Raw genomic sequence first — 21,481 nt, 5'->3', positions numbered from 1 at the left:
CTCTTGAAGTGAACTCTTAATTTCAGATTTAGCAACCATGGGTATTTTGTTTGTCAACAGAAATATGCTTTTGATCTTGTTAAACTAGCTGGCATTACTAATAAGAAACATGTTGATACTCCTCTAGAGCTAAATACTAAGTTACCTAAATCTGAAGGTCTATTACTCCCTGATGCTACCCTTTATTGCCAACTTGTGGGGTCTCTCATCTATCTCACTATAACTCAGCTTGATATTTCACATGTTATTCAAGTCGTTAGTCAATTTTTTTCTACTCATCGTCAGCCTCATATGACTGTTGTTAATCATATCATTTGTTATGTTAGCGGCATGACTTCTCAAGGGTTGTTCTTCTCCTCCTCTCCCATTTGGTTGAGAGCATATTCTGATGCAGATTGGATTAATTGCACTAACACCCACTGATCCGCTACTGGGTGGTGTATTTGGTGATTATCTTATCTCTTGGAAGTGTAAGAAACAACGGTCTCCAAATTTTCCATTTGAGTATAGGGCAATGTCCTCTGTTTGCAATGGCATTGTTTGGTTACAGTCTCTCTTTATGGATCTTGGTACTCCGCTTCCTACTCTTACTCATTATGCAAACAATACAATTGCTATCAAGATTGCATCTAACCATATCTCCATGAGAGAACTAAGCATATTGAGGTGCACAGTCACTTTATCTCAAACACGCATATTGTTGACATCTCCACAAAGGCCATGACTAGGGCTCGACAACTCTTTCTTGTGGGCAAGATGATGCTTATGTCTACGCATCAATTTGAGGGGGAGTGTGGAGATTTTGTGACTTGATGTACTTTATTAGTATAGTCCCTATTGGATATTGGATATAATCACTTGTATTCTTTAGTACTTTTCTCTTTCAACCTTTTTTTATCAGCAAAGTGAATTCATTTATAGATTGGAAAAGTTACATGAAAGCTACAAAGTAGCCCAAAAACAACAGAAAACAGCTTGGCCACCTTAATTTGTTTTGCCCCCCCCCCCCCTTTCTTACTATCATAGATTACAACATTGCCCAAAATTAAGTGGATCTGTCCACTCCTTGTTTTGCCAAGACATTTACCAGCCCATTTGCTGTTTTTCTTACCCATCCAAATTCCAAAGCTAGTGTTACAATTTTTTGAAAGGAAGTCAATTTCCCTAAAGGCAAATCTATATTTCCAAGGGGCTGAATTGATTTGTTTTGCCCAAGAAATGACCAATAAGGAGTCTCCTACTTCAAGCTCTCTAATGCCCAACAGTATTGCTAGTTTTAGTCATTGTAAAAGGACCATTATCTCAACCTAAACCGAATCTACAAAACCAATTGGCTCGGAGAATAAGGCCACTACTACTCCTTGATGGTTTCCAAAGACTCCCCCTATACCCGCCCTCCCTGGATTGCCAAAGGATCTCCCACCAAAATTTAGTTTCAGTTTATTTGGCCCTAGAGGTTTCCATTCCGTTCTCACTACTTCTTTGTGTGTATCTATTTGTGCCACTTCAGTCCATTTCCATAAAAAGTCATTTGTAGCATGATTTTCAAAACCGGACCGGACCAGACGGTCAGACCGAAAAAACCAGGAACCGGCCGTTTTCCCCAAAAACCGGATTTCCCCCCAAAACCATTGATTTTGGTCAGCAAACCGCTGAATTGGGTGGTTAATCGTTTGAACGGTTTTGACCGTTTTTTATTTTTTGAATTTTTTTATTTTTTTGTCAAAACGGGCCGAGCATTCAGTTTGAACGGTCAGACCGTTCAACCCGGTAACCAGACCCCTAACCAGTTCGGTCACCGGTTCGGTTTTAAAAACCATGATTTATAGAAACATCTCTAAAGAGTTCCATTGTTTTTATCCAATGTGCAGATCTGATTCTTATGGATTCAATCACTTCCTCCACTGATCTACTCTTCTCATGGAAGTTCTTTGGTTACTCACTTCCCAGATGGTCCATAACAGGGCTGCTCTTGCTATTCTCCACAGACACCTTCCCCTATTCTTTTGTTGCCTCAAGAAGCTGGAGTTGAACATGCTAACCACATCCTGTTGGGGTATCCATCTACAACCAAAAAGAGAGCAGAAGTAATCCCAAATACAAGTCACAAATGAACAAGAGAGTAGTAAATGAGGAAAGGTCTCATCACTTGCTTTGCGAAGAAGACATACATGAGGAGAAAGACAAATATTTTTTCTTTCAACTTTGTATGGACATTCTTTTAATTGTACATGTTCTTTAATGAAGGCTCTTTAGGGTGGGGGTTGATCATTTTCTAGACACCCTTGAATGTATTTGTCTTCCCACATGTTCGAACCATCTAGTTTACAAAATCCCAAGGAATTATCCATTGCTGCTCTAAAATTCAAAAAAAAAATCGGTCAAACTTGTACCAAGAATGAGAAATGTAGAAATTGAAATCGGTAACGCACATTACACATGTAAAGCACAGATTTGGTAGGTTCATTTTCATTGATATTAGATAAATCAATTATCGTAACTTTCCAAGACATGTACACAAGAAGAAAGTTTAGACAATATGTGTGGAGACCATATTCAATGTCACAGAAGGAGGTTTGTTCTCTAACAAAGTAATACATAGCACACTTTTTAAGATCCAGCCTACACACAAAGCCTTTTCTTTTTGATCCTCTCATTTCCTCCACACACTCCTTAGTAATCAAAATCTGGTTTGTAATTTGTCTCCCTTTTTTTTTTGTTTTTTGCCATCACAATTATAAAAGAAGGCCCTTCTCCCTTCGAGCTTGCATTTCAGCCCAAGTGAGGCACTTAAAAAGGTTAGTGGGTAGGGTCAGTCAGTCCATAGTTCTCGACCTAGGGTCCAAGTGATTTAGGAAGTAGACTGTTATTCAGGAGAGAAGAAGAGAGAAGAGAGAAGAGAGAAGAGAGATTTGAGAGTCCAAAACTCATGCTGCCGACGCCAGCTTTAGTATTTATACTAGGGCAACAAGACATAAAAAATAAAAAGAAGAGAATTACAAATAGTACTCCTGCGGAAGTATACTTAAAGAATAACCAGTTTTTAACACTCCCCCTCAAGTTGAGATATAGATGTCAATCATGCCCAACTTGTCACATAAATCATGATGTCGTGAGTGATGTAACCCCTTTGTAAAGATGTCTGCAAGTTGGCCTTCAGAGCTAACATAAGGAATACACATTTCCCCTGTGACAACCTTTTCTCTGATAAAATGTTTGTCGACTTCGATGTGTTTAGTTTTATCATGTAGCACTAGATTATCAACAATATTTACGACTGCTTTGTTATCACAGAATAGGGTCATAGGTCCATCAACTAGAAAGCCCAACCCACTCAACAAATTTTTTAGCGACATAATTTCAACCACTCCATGAGACATTGCCCGATATTCAGCTTCAGCACTAGACCTAACTACCACATTATGCTTTTTTCTTCTCCGGGTAACTAGCTTTCCTCCTATAAAGGTACAGTTGCCACTATCATTCAAGGATCCTGCCCAATCCGCATCAGTATACACTTCAACTTTCAAATGCCCATGCTTTTGAAACAACAAGCCTGCACCTGGGAACTTCTTAAGATATCTGAAAACTCTTTCTGCTGCTTCAAGGTGGATAGTCTTAGGGGCATGCATGAACTGGCTAAGAACACCCACTGCAAAAGCAATGTCTAGTCAAGTCATAGAAAGATATAACAATCTTCCTACAAGTCTCTGAAACTATTTCACATCCTTGATGGGTTCACCCTGACAGTCACCTAATTTGTGGTTAGGATCAATAGAGAAATCAACCGGCTTCACTTCCAATTTTCCTGTATCCTGGAGTAGATCTAGGACATACTTTCTTTGGGAAATGAAGATACCCTTTTGTGAGTGAGCCACTTCAATCCCAAGGAAGTACCTTAGAGGACCTAGATCCTTCACTTCAAACTAGGTAGCAAGAAAAGTCTTCAACTTTTGAATTTCATCCTTCCAATCACCAGTGATAACTATATCATCAACATATACTATCAGTGCTGCAATTTCTCCTTCCCCTCTTTTCACAAACAATTTGTGATCAAATTGTCACTGTTTGTATCCTCTTTGCTCAACTGCTACATGGAACCTATTGAACTAGGCTCTTGGTGATTGTTTCAAACCATATAATGATTTTTTAAACTGCACACTTTCTATTCGTTGCCTTGAGACCAAAAACCAGGGGTTGTAACATGTATACTTCCTCTTCAAGGTCAACATTTAGAAAGGCATTCTTGATGTCAAGTTGATGAAGGTCCCAATCAAGATTAGCAGCTAAGGAGAAAATGACTCTAATGGAATTCATCTTAGCAATGGTGCAAAAGTTTCTACATAATTTACTCCGTACACTTGTGTAAACCCCTTTGCCACTAAATGAACTTTAAACCGCTCCACCGTGCCATCAGCCCTATGTTTTACTATGAAAACTCATTTACATCCAACTGGATCCTTCCGCTCAGGAAGATCTGCTAGTTCCCATGTGCCATTTTTATGTAAAGCATTAATCTCTTCCTTCATAATATCTATCCATTCAGGCACCAAAAAACTTCTACCACATTCTTAGGAATAGGAACACTATCAAAGGAAGAGAGAAAGGCCCGAAAGGAAAGTGAAATGTTTCCATAGGAAACAAAATGGAAAATGGTGTATTTAGTGGTGAAATACCTAACACCTTTCTGGTGAGCAATAAAAAGGTCAAGGTCATTAACAATAGAAGTATCAATAGCAATAGGGTCAGGAACATCAAATAGGAACCAAGGTACCTGATTGGGTAGGATCCGCCCCCGAAGAGTTTCATGGCATTGGTGGTACAGCTTCTAGGTGCTCCACAGCTCTTGAACATGGTTGGTCTTCGTGACAACGAAAGAAGACACGAAAGAGAGGAGGATCAAGAAGAGGGGGGAACTGAACCAGGTTCTCTTCATTCCTACACTCCCCCTGAGGAGAAACAGGAAAGAAAGGATCACTCTCAAAGAAAGAGACATCCATAGAAACAGAATACCTCCGAGAGACAGGATCAAAGCACCGATATCCCTTCTAAGTGAGAGAGTACCCCAAAAAGATGCAAGAAATAGCACGAGGATCCAATTTTCCACGAGTAGGTGGCAGATTTTGAACAAAACAACAACAACCAAACACACGAGGAGTAATAGAAAGAAGAGAAGCCTAAGGAAAAAAAAAAGTTGATGTGGGGCTTTGCATTCTAACCAACGAGAGGGCATACAATTAATTAGATAGGTAGCACAAAGGACAGTCTCAAACCAAAAACGTTTTGGGACATTCATTTTAATTAGTAACCCTTGGGCCACTTCAAAAAGGTGTTGGTTCTTTCTTTCAACAACACCATTTTGTTGTGGTGTTCAGGCACAAGAGCTACAGTGAAGTGATCCACGCGAAGCAAAGAACTCCTTGAGATCATTATGAAAATATTCTTTGGCAGTATCGGATTGAAAAACTTGGATTTCAATTTGAAATTGGGTGAAGATCATTAGCTGAAAATCTTCAATAATTTTTTGTACTTCATCCCTAGTTCGCATGGGATACACCCATGTATATTTGGAGTAATCATCAACAATGGTAATAAAATACTTGTAACCACTCTCAGATGGTAAAGTAACAGGGCCCCAAACATCATAATGAACAATATGGAAAGAAAATTCAAATTTATTATTCTTTGAAGAAAAATGAGTTCTACACTGCTTACTCAATTGACAAGTTTGACAAGTAAATTCTGACATTGACACTGACTTAAACAACTTTGGAAACACCATTTTAACGACTCAAAAGATAAATGACCAAGACGATTGTGCTATAAATAGACCTAACTCTTACAAGACTAACTCTTAAACTCTGTGATTGTAAGGCCAGCCTTATTTTCCAGTATGTAGAGCCCATCCACCATACGTCTTTTACCAATCATCTTCCCCAAGGCTAGATCCTGGATCACACAGTAAGAAGGAAAAAAGGTCACTGAGCAATTTAAGGAATTAGTGATACTACTAACAAAAAACAAATTAATAGGAAATTTCGGAACATGTAAACATTAGACAGGGTAAGGCCAAAGGGGAGAGAAATGGATCCTTGACCAGCTATGGTAGAGTACGATCCATCAGCTAGTCTCACCTTGTCTCTTCCAGAAAGGAGGAGATAGGTTTGATAGTAAGAGGACTTACCAGTTATATGTTTAGACACTCCATAATCAATTATCCAAGGAGAGTCAAGGGAATGGTATGCTACATGGAAAGCTGTGGAGTTAACTGATGTAGACGCAAATGAAGTTGAGGGAGGAGCATCCATCTGACGAATTGCTCTGCCATAGAGCTCTAAATGGTTACAGAAGGAATTAATGATATCCTCCCTTGGGTCAGAACCAGAGGCGTGTGTCTGAGTCACAATAGTAATGGGGGGTTGATTCTCCTGAGTAGCCATGTTTGCCATAGTGTGTTTTCTTGTACCTTGCTGTCCTGACTTCTTATTAAGATCTGAACCTTGCTTCTTACTCAAATCCTGAGCCCATTTTGGCTTCCCATGAAGATCCCAGCATGTATCTCAGGTGTGTTGGGGTTTCTAGCAATGGGTACACCACAGTTTGTCTTTGTCATCAACCCGTTTTTGAAAGTCCCCCTTCTTAAAGGTATTTCCCACACTTGTAGTAGCATTCCTCTTCGTTGCCAACACAACTGCATCCCCTCCAGAATTGTTCATCAAATTCCTTCTACTTTCTTTTGACTGTACTAATGCATAAACTTCCTAGACAAATGGAAAATCCTTGTTGCCTAGGATCTGGACTCTAATAGATTCATATGCAGGATTCAAGCCATGGAGGAAAGAAAACACTCTTTGCTAGGAAACAAGTTTCTTGTACAATTTTGCATCTTCATCACACTTCCAATCCACACTCTGATAATGATCTAACTCCTTCCAGACAGAGGTCAAGTCTGAATAGTACACAGAAAGACTCCTCTCCCCTAGTTTACAAGTGAACAATTCTGCCTGTAACTGGTAAATTTTTGCTTAGTGATGCAACTCAGAATAAGTTCATTTTGCTTGTTCCCAAATCTCATTAGCCGTTTCAGCCCATATAAAATTCCTTCTCACTTGAGGTTGCATAGGCACTAGAAGCCAAAACATGACCATGTTGTTTTCCCAGTTCCATCTGTCATATTCAGCACTCCCAAAATTAGGTTGTTTAATTCTCCCATTTATATATCCTATCTTTCCCCTTGCAGTAATGTATAACTTGATCCCTCTCGACCATTCTAAATAATTTAAACCATCTAGGGGAATAACAGCCATGGGAAAGGATAGATCCACACCCCCACTCATTCCATTCTGCATTGAGGAAACACCAGATGTGGCAGAATCTTCACCACTGATGATTACAGATTCAAAAAACACTCTTAAAGTGGGCACAAAACGTTAAACAAGGTAGTCTAACACCATGGAAAATAAGAACCCCTTTTTCCTTCTCAAACTCAACTTTTTTTGTTAAACAAAGGTGTTGTTACAGCACTAACAGGTCATCCCTTGACCTACAGAATCAAAAACATGGCTCCTATCGCAGTACATACAGGTCTTCTCCTGACCTATGCATCAAACACAGTTGCTGTCATAGCATGTACAGGTCACTCCCTGACCTTCAAGTTCATCATAAAGGCTGCTGTCGCAGCACACAAAAGGTCATCACCAACCTACAGTCTACACGGGGATCAGTTGATCCCACAAATAAGGAAAGAAGGAGGTGCTGATCACCTCACATCCAATCAGCAAACCTAGTACAGGTTCTGCCCTGGCGCACAACCAGAAAAAAAGGAGAGAAGTTACTTCAGTGCTTGTAAAAAAACTGGATCTTCAATAACCCGATCAGTAGATGGTGATCGCAGATCTGGAAATCTGATGCGAAGAAAAAGGTTCACTCGATCTCTCCTTTCCGCTCTGATACCATGTTATTCAGGAGAGAAGAAGAGAGAGAGAGAGAGAGAGAGAGAGAGAGAGAAGAGAGATTTGGGAGTCCAAAACTCATGCTAGTGGCACCAGCTTTAGTATTTATACTAGGGTGAAAAAGAAGAAAATTACAATACTACCCCTGCAGTACTATACTTAAAGAACAACCAGCTTTTAACATAGACCACCCATCCAAATGAGACACCTGAAAAGTTTCACTTCCTTGAACTCATAACTTCCATTACAAAGGTTGGCCTCCATGTCTTCACCTCTAATTTGATTTCCTCCTTCAAACCCCTGACAAAGATCCCAACTAGGGCTTGCCCAAACCATCCTGTCACCATTGTGGCAATTTTTTCAAATTTCACTTGGCATGCATGTAATGACCCTGTCTACTTCAGTTTAAATAAGGTTCCATCAAATATTTATACATTGTTGATCCAAATCTAGCACACAAGGCCTTTGTGAAATCAGGACAAGTGCACTGAGAGTGTGGGAAGATCGATACCATTGGAACCAAGAGGTCACCTCCCCAGCTCCCCTTCCAAGTATATTGAACCTATCGAGATTCTTTGCTAACCAAGGGTCTCATGGTACTCAAAGTACCATTCAGCTTTGAATATCCAGGGCAAAGGATGTTCACCTGAAAATGAAGGGAAGTCCAACTTAGCAAATCAGAAGGGTGATCCATTGTTGTTGCTCGAACCTTCTTGATCTTCATCCTAAGCTCCATTAGACATGATCTTCTTGCATTGTGATACCACCGCCGATAGGGCTGCCTTGATTTCTTTCAAATCTCCCTTGAACTTTGAGAAGACCCACCTCCAATCCATCAACTCTATCCTCCATTAATGCTGCTCTTAACATTGGCATAGAGATCTGATACCAAATGTTGGTTTACTACCCAACACATGTGTTTCTTTGAGCGAAACACTCCCTCCTTACAGAAAGGGAAGAAAAAAAAGGAAGAAGAAGAAGAAGAAGAGAAGATTGAAACCAAAAAGTGTGGCTGGCGGCACCAGTCTTGTATTTATATGTTAGGGCGACAATATAAAAAATAAAACATGAAAAGACAAAAGTACCCTTGCGGCACATAACTAAGATTACATCACTCCCCCTCAAGTTGGGGCATAGATATCAATCATCCCCAAATTGTCACAAAGTTATAGTGCCACATGGAGTTTAATCCTTTGGTAAGGATGTCTACAAGTTGTTCCTCAGAGTTGATGTAGGGAGTGCAAACTTCTCCTTTTTCCAAATTTTCCCTAATGAAGTGTTTGTCAACCTTTATATGTTTAGTTCTATCATGGAGAACAGGATTGGCTACAATGTTGATGGCAGCCTTATTGTCACAATACAGCGACATAGGGTCACTAAGAGGAAAGCCAAATTCACCCAAGCGATTCTTTACCCATAGAAGTTCTGCCACACCATGAGACATGGCTCTGTATTCAGCTTCTGCACTCGATCTGGCCACCACACTTTGTTTCTTACTCCTCCAAGTAACAAGATTTTTCCCCCAAAAAAGGCACAATAGCCACTAGTGGATTTTCTGTCATCCATAGAACCAACCCGATCTGCATCAATGTAAACCTCAACTCTCATATGCCCATGTTTTCCAATTAGGAGTCCTATCCTAGGGAATTTCTTCAAATATCTAATAACTCTGTATGCTGCCTCCAAGTGTGTGGCCCTGGGAGCATGCATAAACTAAGGACTCCCACTGCATACACAATGTCAGGTTTTGTCATAGATAGGTAGAGAAGTCTGCCCACCAATCTTTGATACTGCTTTGTGTTTGCTATGGGCTCATCACTGCAATCCCCAAGCCTGTGGTTTACACCTATAGGAATGTTAGCAGGTTTAGCTCCAAGATTCCCCGTATCTTTCAGGAGATCTAGAACATATTTCCTCTGGGAGATGAAGATACCCTGATTAGAGCGGGCAACTTCAATTCCAAGGAAATAATGTAAAGGCCCCAAATCCTTCACTTCAAACTAAGTGGCCAAGAATCTCTTCAATCTCTGTATCTCTGAGTCCCAATCACCGGTGATAACAATGTCATCGACATACACAATTAAAGCTGCCATTTTTCCTTGTTTTCTCTTCACAAAGAGTGTGTTACCAGACTAGCACTGCTTAAAGCCCATCTGTTGAACTGCCTTGTGGAACCTACTGAACCAGGCCCTTGGAGACTGTTTTAAGCCCTATAGAGATTTCTTCGGTTTGCAAACTTTCTGCTCATTTCCCTTGGCACAAAAACCTGGAGGTTGGGTCATGTACACTTTCTTCTAAGTCACCATTCAAAAAGGCATTTTTAATGTCCAGTTGATGAAGCTCCCAATCTAGATTTGCTGCTAAAGAAAGGAGAACTCGAATAGAATTCATTTTTGCTATAGGTGCAAAGGTTTCTGCATAACCAACTCCATACACCTGTGAAAAACCTTTTGCAACTAGTTGGGCCTTGCACCTCTCCATTGTGCCATCTACCTTATGTTTCACAAATAATACCCATTTGCACCTCACAAGCTCCTTTCCCTCAAGAAGATCTACCAACTCCCATGTGCCACTTTTGTGAAGGGCATTGATCTCCTCCTTCATTACATCTATTCACTCAGGAACAAGTAAAGCTTCTACAACACTCTTAGGAAGGGAAACACTGTTAATAGCAAAGAGGAAAGCACAGGAAGAGGGTGAAACATTCTCATAGGATAAAGAAAGAGCCATTAGGTGGTGTGTGGTGCATGATCTAACACCCTTCCTCTTAGCAATAGGAAGATCCAGATCACAATTATAAGTATCAATATCAATGGGTTCAGGGACATTAACTGGAACAATAATACCTAGATGCAGTGATGGATTCAACCCCTGAGAGTCCGATGGCATAGGTTGCATAGCTTCAGGATGCTCTGTGTCTATTGAACTTTGTTGATCCCGGCCTTAACTTTTGTATCGTTGTCTACGAAAGACCCGAAATGGAGGAGGGTCAGGAGGAGAAGGCAATAAAACTTATCTTTGTTTCTCCTCACTTGGACTCTCCCCCTGAGGAGAAGTAGGAAAGAAAGACACATCTTCAAAGAAAGAAACATCCATGGATACAAAGTGCTTTCTGGAAATAGGGTCAAAGCAATGATAACACTTTTGGGAAAGGGAGTAGCCAAGGAAAACACAAACAATGGCTTTGGGATCTATCTTACCGCAGGTAGGAGACAAATCATGGACAAAGGCTTACACCCAAAAACACGCATAGGAATAGGAAACAATGGAGTTGTAGGGAAGATGAGTTGATGAGGGGACTTGTACTCCAAGAGACAAGATGACATCCGATTGATAAGATAAGCCACAGTCATAATAGCATCCACCCAGAACCTTTTGGAAACATTCATTCATGTGTATCAGCAACCCCCGAGCAACTTCTAGAAGATGATGATTCTTTCTCTCTGCAACCCCATTTTGTTGAGGGGTTCTAGCACAAGAACTACGAGGAATAGAGCCACAAGTTTCAAAAAATTCAGTGAGGTCACCATGAAAATACTCTTTGGCATTGTCTGATTGAAAATTTTGAATCTCCATTTGAAATTGTGTATACCATACGTTGGAAGGCTTTCATAAGTTTAGGAACTTTGTCTCAAGAGTGCATAGGGTACACACGTATATCGAGAGAAGTCGTCAATGAAGGATATGAAGTATCTATAGCCATTCTCAATTGAAATATTTACAGGTCCCCAAACATCAAAATACACAATGGAAAAAGAAACATCTGATCTTTTATTACGTAAAGAAAATGAAGTTCTCCAATGTTTGCTTAGCTAACACACTTTGCACTGAAAATCATTAACTGACATAGACTTAAACAATTCTGGAAACAAGCACTTCAAAGACTCAAAGGACAGATGACCCAAACGACTGTGCCACAAAGTAACCTGACTCTTATTTGACTGACTCAAAGACTACCGCAAGATCAACTTTATTCTCAAACACCAGTGCTTTAAATGCACAAGGAGCAAAAAAGGCGCAAGGGTCACTTTGCGCCTAAGGCGCAAGGCGAGGCACGTGCCTTTTTAAGAAAGACAAAAAATTACAAAAAAAAAAAACAAAAAAATAAAAAAAAAAATCAGAAAATTCAAAAAAATATGCCAAAAAAAATTTTAAAAATCAAAAAATATTAAACATAATGTTAATAAAAAATAAACATAAATTTTAAAATAAATGTTTTAAAAAACCAATTATTTGAAATTAAAATACATAAGCATAACATGTAAAGCAAATGAAAAATAAAAGCATATTCAAATGAAAATTTAAAAATAAAAGCAAACATATAAAGCATTTTCAAGCATGTAAAACCCACAATCTCTTTTTTTCCTTAATTGCATTGCTTCAAGTAGCTAATGTGATGTAAAACATATTGCATTCTTGATTCTATGAGTTGCCTTTGTACCACGCCCCTCAAGGCAAGCCCGAACTAGTGAGAACCCCCTATTTGTTAATGTTGTTCATTCATTCATTCCAATAAAATATCTTCTTAAAAGGCAATTAAAGTTATAAAATCATTATTTTTCATGTGAGAAATAAGAACTTCAAACCCTAACATAGACTTATTTGGGCTTGCCTCGAGGGCCGTGGTCAGGGGTCCGGGTCGGAGCCCCCGACCCAACCATTAGACTCAAAAAAAGGTAAAAAGCGCAAAATTTTAAAAAGGCGCACACCTGGGTTGAGGTGCAAGGCGCACGCCTAGGGGCACCAGGCATGCACCTTTTGAAAGAGGTGCATCTAGGACCTAGGTGAGGCGCATACCCCAAAATGCGCCTCACCTGTGTGCCTAGGCACGCTTGAGGCACGCCTTTTAATTCACTGTCCAGCACCTAGAGACCATTCACCATGTTCCCTTTACCAATCGTCCTCCCAGAGGCCAAATCCTAAAAGACACAAGATTGAGAAAAAAAAATTACTAAGCAGTTCAAAGAGTGTGTAATGCTGCTAATAGATAGAAAATTAATAGGTAGTTTTGGAACATATAAAACATTTGATAGGGGTAAGCCAAATGGCAAAGATATAGATCTTCAACCAGCAATGGAAGAGAAGGATCCATCAGCTAACATCACTTTATCTTTGCCAGAAAGAAGGGTGTATGATTAGAAAAAAGTTGACTTACCAGTCATGTGATTGGAAGCACCAGAATCAATAATCCATGGAGATTCGGAGGTATCAGTAGACACATGGAATGCAGAAGCTAAGCTACCTGGGGAAGAAGCAAAAGAGGTTGAAGGAGTGGGTTCGAATCTGCTTGTGTGAGAGCCCTACAATGCCCCAAATGGTCACGAAAGGCAATGATAATATTTTCCTTGAGATCAGACCTGGGGGGGCAATCCTGAGAGTTCACAGTAGTTCCTCCACTTTGCGACTCATGAGAGGCCAAGTTAGCCGATGTGAACCTCTTCTCATTTGGTTTCTTGTTCTGATCTTGTGTTGATTTCTTATTTAGGTCTTGTGCCCACTTCAGCTTACCATGCAATTCCCAACATGTCTCCCGTGTGTGTCGGGATTTCTGACAATGAGTGCACCACAGTTTATCCTTATCATCAACCCTTTTCTAACCGTCTCCCTTTCTTGCTGAATTGGTATTACCTCTTGCGGCTAAAGCAATGGTCTTCCCCTCGGGGAGGATTCATGGCAGATTTTCTACTTTCCTCGGATTGAATCAGTGCATACACCTCTTGGACAAAAGGAAGATCCTTACTACCCAAAATTTGAACTCGAATGGGTTCATATATGGGATTAAGCCCTAACAAAAAAGCAAACACCCACTGCTGTGACACTAACTGTTTGTAGGCTTTCGCATCCTTTTCACTCTCCCAGTCAATGTTCTTATAGTAATCTAACTCTTTCCAGATAGATGTGAGGGCAGAGTAGTAGGTGGATAAGCTTCTTTCCCCTTGTTTACATGTTGCAGACTCGACTTGCAATTGATAGATTCTAGCATAGTGTCTCTACTTGGAGTAAGTGAAATTGCTTGTTACCATATTTTCTTGGCTGTCTCAGCCCACATAAAGTTTTGCTTAACTGATGATAGCATAGTAGTCAAAAGCCATGACATAATCATGCAGTTTTCCTGGTCCCACTTATCATATTCAGCAGTACCAGTCCTAGGTTCCTTCACTTTTCCATTGATATACCCTGCCTTACCCTGGGCTGTGATGTACAGCCACATCTCCTTAGACCATGTCAAATAATTTCTGCCATCTAAGGGAATAATGGTCGTTGAAAAACTCATAGAATCAAGACTGTTGTTCATTCCTCCTTGGTTGAAAGAAGTTCCAAAGGTTGCAGAGAGTCTTCAGAAGCCATAACAAAGGCTGCTATCGGCGGTTTCAGACCTACAACCCTTCTCCCACAATCCACACACTCACAAACACAACCCTCAATGTAAGGTTTAAAATCAAATTGCAGTCACAGTAACACAGCACCTGCTGTCACAGATTTACAGGTCTAACTCATCTCACAAGGGCTAGTTTAAGCCACACATAACATCTACAATTCTGCTTATGTATTTCTCCATCTGAACCAGGTCACACATGACCTATACAGGTTCTTCACCCACACAGTTTTGGATCACTGACCCACAAGAAGTTATTAAACAAGCCTACACCATTCGGCTAGGGCAGATTTTAGGATGTTCTTGGTAACAATACCAAGAACCAATGAAAAAAAAAACACTTCAGTCTCTGTAAGGATTGAAGATTTCCTTTTTCTTATTTTCCATTTTTTTTGGTTGAGGGATTCTTAGATAATGAAACTAAACTGATATTTAATCATTCACTAACTAGCCGTACAAGTGAAATAGCCACAGATGCAGCATACAGTTGTTAGATTTTAAATTGATCAAGGACTGAGCACTGGTTAGAGAATGGATGAGAACCACCAGACATTTGTGCAAAGCGATGTATGAAAACACATGTTTTGGCTACAAGGATGTTTCACTCCTTTCTTTTTTAATCAGTACTTCGCTCCTTTTTTCTTAACAAAACTGTCTTCAGAGTTACCTTTGTGGACGACAATGCCAAATCACCCGAGGTTGCATGATCAGAAAATACAGATTTGATAGCGTTGGCTTCTATCATATCACCTGCAGAGGTAAGATACTTTAGCAATATGGAATTGCACCAAGATCAGTTCCTCTGGATTTCTCTTAACCAAATTTCACCAGTTCATAGTATTATCATGCATCAGCTTGTAAGGAACCAAAAAAACACCTAGAGGTGTGGATGTAGCATGAGCATTTATATAATCCACTTGATCAGGATGAAGACCAGACTGCAATCATTGAAAGAAAGAAAATAACTTGCTTCAGTATACCAGAAAGAAATCTGCATATACATATACCCATAGTTTAAGAAAAGACAGTTGCTTGTAGAACAATAAAATTATTGCTATTTATAACTACCTAGTTAGTTTTCAGGGTTGCATATTGTGTACCAAAGATTTTCTTCAAAAACACTGTTTGTTTACAAAAAGCAACCAGTTCAAAATCATTTGTTTTTGTTTACCTGCTTTAGTGCATGTGTCATGGCTAAAATGGCACCTCTCCCATCATTGTGTGGCTGAGTAATGTGATATGCATCACCTAGAAAATATAACTGTTCAGTTAAGAAACTAGTTGAGAATACTATTCACAACTATAACCATAATTGTATTCCAAAAATAAAACATATTTGTATTCAAAAAGAGGACCTGACAACCCATAGCCTCGAATCTCTGCATAAATTTTTGCTCCCCGTTCTTGTGCATGCTCAAGTTCCTAGTTCATGACAGAACAGTATTATAATTATTTTAAACAACAGCAACAACCTCAAGATGCTAAGCCACAGCCTATTTTTACCAAGAATGACAAAATGCAAGATTGCTGAAAAGAAAAGGTTAGACTAGAAAAAAGTTGAAATGAAAGAACTTGGCAACAATTATATGAATGTTCATTTTCAGACATTTGGGGTTCCTTATCACAAACAAAAACAAGGTCAAATAGGACAAAGCTTTATTGTAATTCATACCTATGCTGTTTCCTGAACCTTTTCGGGTGAAAGAAATACTAGAATATATGGAAACAAGGCTAGTTCAGAAGAGGTACTTTTTAGAACTATCAGCAAGCTTCAATCAAGGTGTCAAGGCAATTCTGGGTGATAGAGGGTACCTAATCACCTAGGTGATAAGAATTTTATAAAATAAAAAACTATATTTTACACCTGTGGGAGAGACATCCAATTTTACAGTTACAATGGGTCTTCACCAAGGCTCAGACTTAGTCCTTATTTATTTGCACTAATCATAGATGAATTGGCTAAACATATCCAGAAGACCAGAAGGAGGTTCCAATTGTTCTTATTGTTTCTTGATGACATTGTATTAATTGATGCAACTAACAAAGGATTAAATGCATAATTAAGTTTATGGACAAATACATTAGAGACAAAAGGTTTTAAGATAAATAGGACCAAAACAGAATATGCTATGTAAATTAAATAATAATAGGAGTGCAAACACGTGTACACCTAGGATTGGATACCAAGAGGTAAATCAATTTTACCTTTTGCATTACCTTGGTTCAGTAATTCATAACAAGGGAGAGAATGAGGAGGATGCCACCCACTGAATTAAAGCAAGATGAGCAAATGGAAGGTTGCATCCGGAGTATTATGTGATAGGTGAATTCCATTTACATTTAAGAGGAAGGTTCTATAAAACAGTTGCAAGGCCAACAATGCTATATGGAGCAAAGTGTTGGGCAGTCAATAAACATGTCCAAAAAATGAGTGTGGTAGAAATGCATATGCTGAGATGGATGATTGGAAAAACTACAAAGGATAGGGTCTCCAATTGGTGATAAAATGAGAAATTAGACTAAGATGCTTTCACACCAATTGCCTAGATGACCAACTACAACACCTGTAAGAAGTAATCTATTGCAAGTTGAAGGGACTAGAAGGACTAGTGGCAGATATAAGGACATGGTTTACTGATCAAAAAAATAAAGGACATGGATTGAAGTAGTAGGAAATAATTTAAGCACTCATAATTTTAACACTGGATATGGCACTAAACATCATGATGATGATGACAATGACAATGATTATGAAAGAACCACAGTAAGGATTGTATTGTATTAGCCTCAGAAAGCCCAAAAAACCAATCTGGACTAATTTAGGGCTAAGCCTGAACCTAAATCCCAGACCTGAGGTGCAGGCCAAGCTGAGCTCAGGCTTATGTGACCCTCATACTAGAGGGCATGCCCAGCCTGGGCTTGGCCCATGATTATTCTTACTGTCCACAGAAGAATAACCAAGATTAGACCCCCAACAAGGAAGCACTCTAGATTTAGGAAGAAAGACAATAAAGGTTGCTATTGGAACATACAGTAGAATGATAGATCACATAAAGAAATAAGTAGAGGGAGATAGAGAGAAAGAGAACAATGCATGGACATAACTAGAATGCACTCAACTAAACTTTTATTCATCAAATTGAATCAACACAAGGGCTTCTATGTTTACAAATGAGAAACAATTCCAAATTTCTTTATAACAAAGACAAATACATATATAAACCTAAGCACATTCAAATATGGACTTTCACTCCTAAACCAACTCTAAATTCACACTACTAATCTTATTAAAACTAAACAACCCAAATAAACTCCAAGACAGAGCCCAAAAAATTAAAATTTTCAATCATGTCACATAATAAGACCTCATTAACTTAACGGCACTAATAAACTACTTTCAGATGTAAAAGGTCTTGGTCTCATTGGATAGATAATCTAATGACATCACAATCTAGTAAAATGGACAAGTTTTGGCCCCTAAATAGGCTGAAAGAAACTGAGGTGATTGCATCATAACCTTTCCAAAATTATATAAAGCTCTTTACTAAAATTCTAAACTACTTTTGCCCCTTTAAGACAGCTCTATTCCCAATACACTAGCAAACTAGAAAATAACTTCTAGAAAACTTAAATTAACCAAAAGTTGAATCACCCAAAAAATAACAAAATGCAGTGGGTGCACAAAACTACAAAGAAAATTGAGGTGATTGCATCTTAACTTTTACAAAATTATATAATGCTCTCTACTAAAATTCTAAACTAATTTACCCCTTTAAGACAGCGCTATTCCCAAGACACTAGCAAACTAGAAAATAACTTTCAGAAAACTTAAATTAACCAAAAGTTGAACTACCCAAAAATTACAAATTGTAGTGGGTGCAGAAAACTATAAAGATTTGATTTATTCTTTTGAAGTTTCTTTCCTTTGTTCCACACCTGCACCAGCATGTAGCAGTTACAGGACTCCAAGTATGCCTTTTTCCTAAAAATGCTGAACAAATGCCTTTCACATTCACCACCCATAAAATGATAATGCAAGTTTAACCAACACAACTGTTGTAACCAAATAACTAAACCAAGATCCTTTTTTACACTTTCAAGGTTACATGAACATCAGATTATTAACTCTTACAGAAACATGAATTTGTGCACAAGATCTTCTACCACATCAATGGATATCAATTTGTGTATATTTGATGAGATAAAAGACAACTTTATTCACTGCCTGGTGAAAGCATGCGAAAACTCACCTCTAATACCATAACACCAGAACCCTCACCTATCCTGTATTTTGAGGAAAATGATATGTTGGCAACAGAAAATAACCAAAAAAAAATCAAGCCAACAAAAACAGGAAACAATTTAGAAGGGAATAAATTGAGTCTTAGGAGGAGTTCCATAACTGCTTCAATAGGAGGCAAAAGAAGAAGACGAAAAGTTTCCAGATTAAAAAATGTCTCATTCAGCATTTGAGCAACTCAAGAGGCTATTTGATAATAACTAAAGTCACTAAACTGAATGAGTTATCATTTTGCCTTTTAGTATATAAAACAATCAAATAATAAAATATTCAAGGGTATAGTAATCGACCCAACTTCAGATTCAGCCTTTAAGAAGCAAAAAATTGCCTTAATAACTCGTTCACTAAAAGGCAAAGCAATAAGCCAATCAGTTCAGCCACTTCAGCTGTTATTAAATAACTCCTTAATTCCAGGACAATGAAGGCATGAAGCACAGGCATTGAGGTGATTATTTTATCCCTAAAATATACCTGGATTTAAGTCATTTTTAAGTTTGGAATCTTTTACACAACCATTTCAGCCATTATCAAACACCACCTTAGTACTTGTGCACAAAAGACAAGTCCTGAAACACAAAAAATGGGCACTCATAACATGGGTAGCATGCACCCACATTGGATGGGTCATGTTTGAATTTTGATAAACATTTACCTAATATTTAACAGATAAAAACATTTACTTCTGTTGGCAAAAGAGGGAGATAATATACAAAATTCTTCAGGTATCTTTTGTTAAAACTTGTTTTGGAGCAGCTATAGTAACCCGAACCAGTGAAGAAGGAAGAAGAAGATGAGGAAGAAGACAAGAGAAAGAGAGAATAGGAGGGTTAAGTCGAAACTGATTAGTCTACCATTCAGTCGACTCCCTAATGTTTATTAGGTTCTAATTACACTTACAAAGACTAAACTGCCCTCACTTAAGTGTGGGGCAGAGTACTCTAATAAAACAGCCACATAACAAAGTACTTAACTGACATGAGATTACTAAACTACCCCTATTCGGCTCACTCTAACACTCCCCCTCAAGCTGGAGAATATATGTCATATAATCCCAGTTTGTTACATAGATAGTTCACTTTCCCTGAGTTTAGAGCTTTTGTAAACAAATCTGCCCATTGATCATTCAAGCCCACATGTTCTGTGTTTATCTCTCCAACAAGGACCTTCTCCCTCACAAAGTGGCAATCAACCTCTGTGCTTTGTTCTCTCATGAAATACAGGATTGGATGAGATATGGAGTGCAGCTTGGTTGTCACAATACAGTCTCATAGGTTTATCCATGTAAAACCCAATTTCTTGCAGAAGATTCCTCAACCACACTAACTCACAAGTAGTATGTGCCACATGACCCTATACTCAGCTTCAGCACTACTTCTGGCCACAACCATCTGCTTTTTACTCTTCCACGTTACAAGATTTCCTCCAAGAAATGTGCAATAGTCCGTAGTAGATCTTCTATCACTCACTGAGCCTGCCCAGTCTACATCTGTATACCCCACTACTTCAAGTTTTCCTCCTGGTTTATACAAAAGTCCACGGCCTGGAGCTCCTTTCAGATACCTCACAATTCTAAGAATTGCATTCCAATGAGGTATACGAGAGTTTTGCATGAATTGGCTCACCACACTAACTGCAAAGGATATATTGGGTCTCGTGATAGTCAAATAGTTCAACTTCCCCACAAGTTGTCCATACCTTCCAGGATCTTCAAATACTTCTCCCGTATCACTACTCAACTTAACATTTGGTTCCATAGGGGTCTCAGCCGGTTTTGCACCTAACAGTCCTGTTTCTTCCAATAGATCAAGAACATATTTTCTTTGGCACAAATTTACACCTTGTTTTGACCTGGCAACCTCTATTCCCAAGAAATACTTCAATTGTTCCAAGATCTTTTGTTTGGAAATGATTTTGCAGAAATACCTTTAATTTGCCAATCCCCAATTTATCACTGCCAGTAATGACAATATCATCCACATAGACCACTAATAGAATCTTCCCAGCTTCTGAGTCATAGTTGAACACCGAGTGATCTACCTGGCACTGCTTCATTCCAAAACTCTTCACCACTTCACTGAACTTCTCAAACCAAGCACGCGGCAATTGTTTCAACCCATAAATTGCCTAGAAATACGAGATAATGAAACAAAATTGGAAATGGGATGGAGGGTAGAACTGCGTTTACCTTTCCATAAGGCAATGGGTAGGTCAAGGTTTGAAGGTTCAACAATAGGAGCCATGAGAGGATCCGCAGATGAGGTAGAAGCTGGAGGAGGGGCCGGTGTCGTTCGACGTGTATACACTTGCCGGGTTGGTGGACATTCGGTGGTGATCTGCACGGGATGAAGTGATGAGTCTACTCCAACAACAGCATTTGGAACTGGATCACTGACAGGAAGAGGAAGAGGAAGGACGGGTAGAGACGAAGGCGCTTCAAGACTTGAGAAGAAGAGGACTGACTCAAAAAATGTGACATCAGGGTAGACATAACACTTCGGTAATGGGATTATAACACTTGTACCCTTTTTGAGTCCATGAGTAGCCAAGGAAGACACATTTAATTGAGCGTGCATCTAGTTTGTCTATTCCAAGGCTCAGATTGTGGACAAAGCACACACAACCAAAGACACGAGGAATTAATGGTGTTAGTGGTGTTAGTGAAGGGGTATTTCAGTCTTTGTACTTGTTGAGAATGTTGATGTGTACTGTTATGTTAGTTCGAGTGCCTCTTACTTAAAGAAGGGCACTTAAGTCTTTTCCAACAAGTTAATAATATAATAACAGGTCCAGCCAAATCTAAGGATTACTTTTTTTCTCTAATTCGAACCAGCCTCTCTCTTTCCTCTCTTTTCT

The 21,481-nt window shown here is 39.0% G+C and overlaps 1 protein-coding gene across 2 annotated transcripts in view; it reads right to left on the bottom strand.

Moving 5' to 3' along the window:
* Positions 1-21,481, bottom strand: part of LOC148874665 (Beta-ketoacyl synthase) — a 61,118-nt gene that overhangs the window by 26,310 nt on the left and 13,327 nt on the right. For both annotated transcript variants that reach the window (XM_088965161.1, XM_088965162.1), the window contains exons 8-12: positions 18,579-18,612; positions 15,684-15,750; positions 15,500-15,576; positions 15,206-15,266; positions 14,996-15,078 (exon numbers count right to left, since the gene is read on the bottom strand). In XM_088965161.1, coding sequence (XP_088821287.1) covers positions 14,996-15,078; positions 15,206-15,266; positions 15,500-15,576; positions 15,684-15,750; positions 18,579-18,612 — 322 coding nt within the window. The remainder of the gene's footprint in view (positions 1-14,995; positions 15,079-15,205; positions 15,267-15,499; positions 15,577-15,683; positions 15,751-18,578; positions 18,613-21,481) is intronic.

Source organism: Nelumbo lutea, chromosome 1 (assembly GCF_056320005.1).
Source record: "Nelumbo lutea isolate HS-2025 chromosome 1, American lotus-T2T, whole genome shotgun sequence".
Classification (NCBI taxonomy): domain Eukaryota; kingdom Viridiplantae; phylum Streptophyta; class Magnoliopsida; order Proteales; family Nelumbonaceae; genus Nelumbo; species Nelumbo lutea.
The sequence above is the reverse complement of the archived record's forward strand: the minus strand, read 5'-3'. Positions and strand labels throughout refer to the sequence as shown.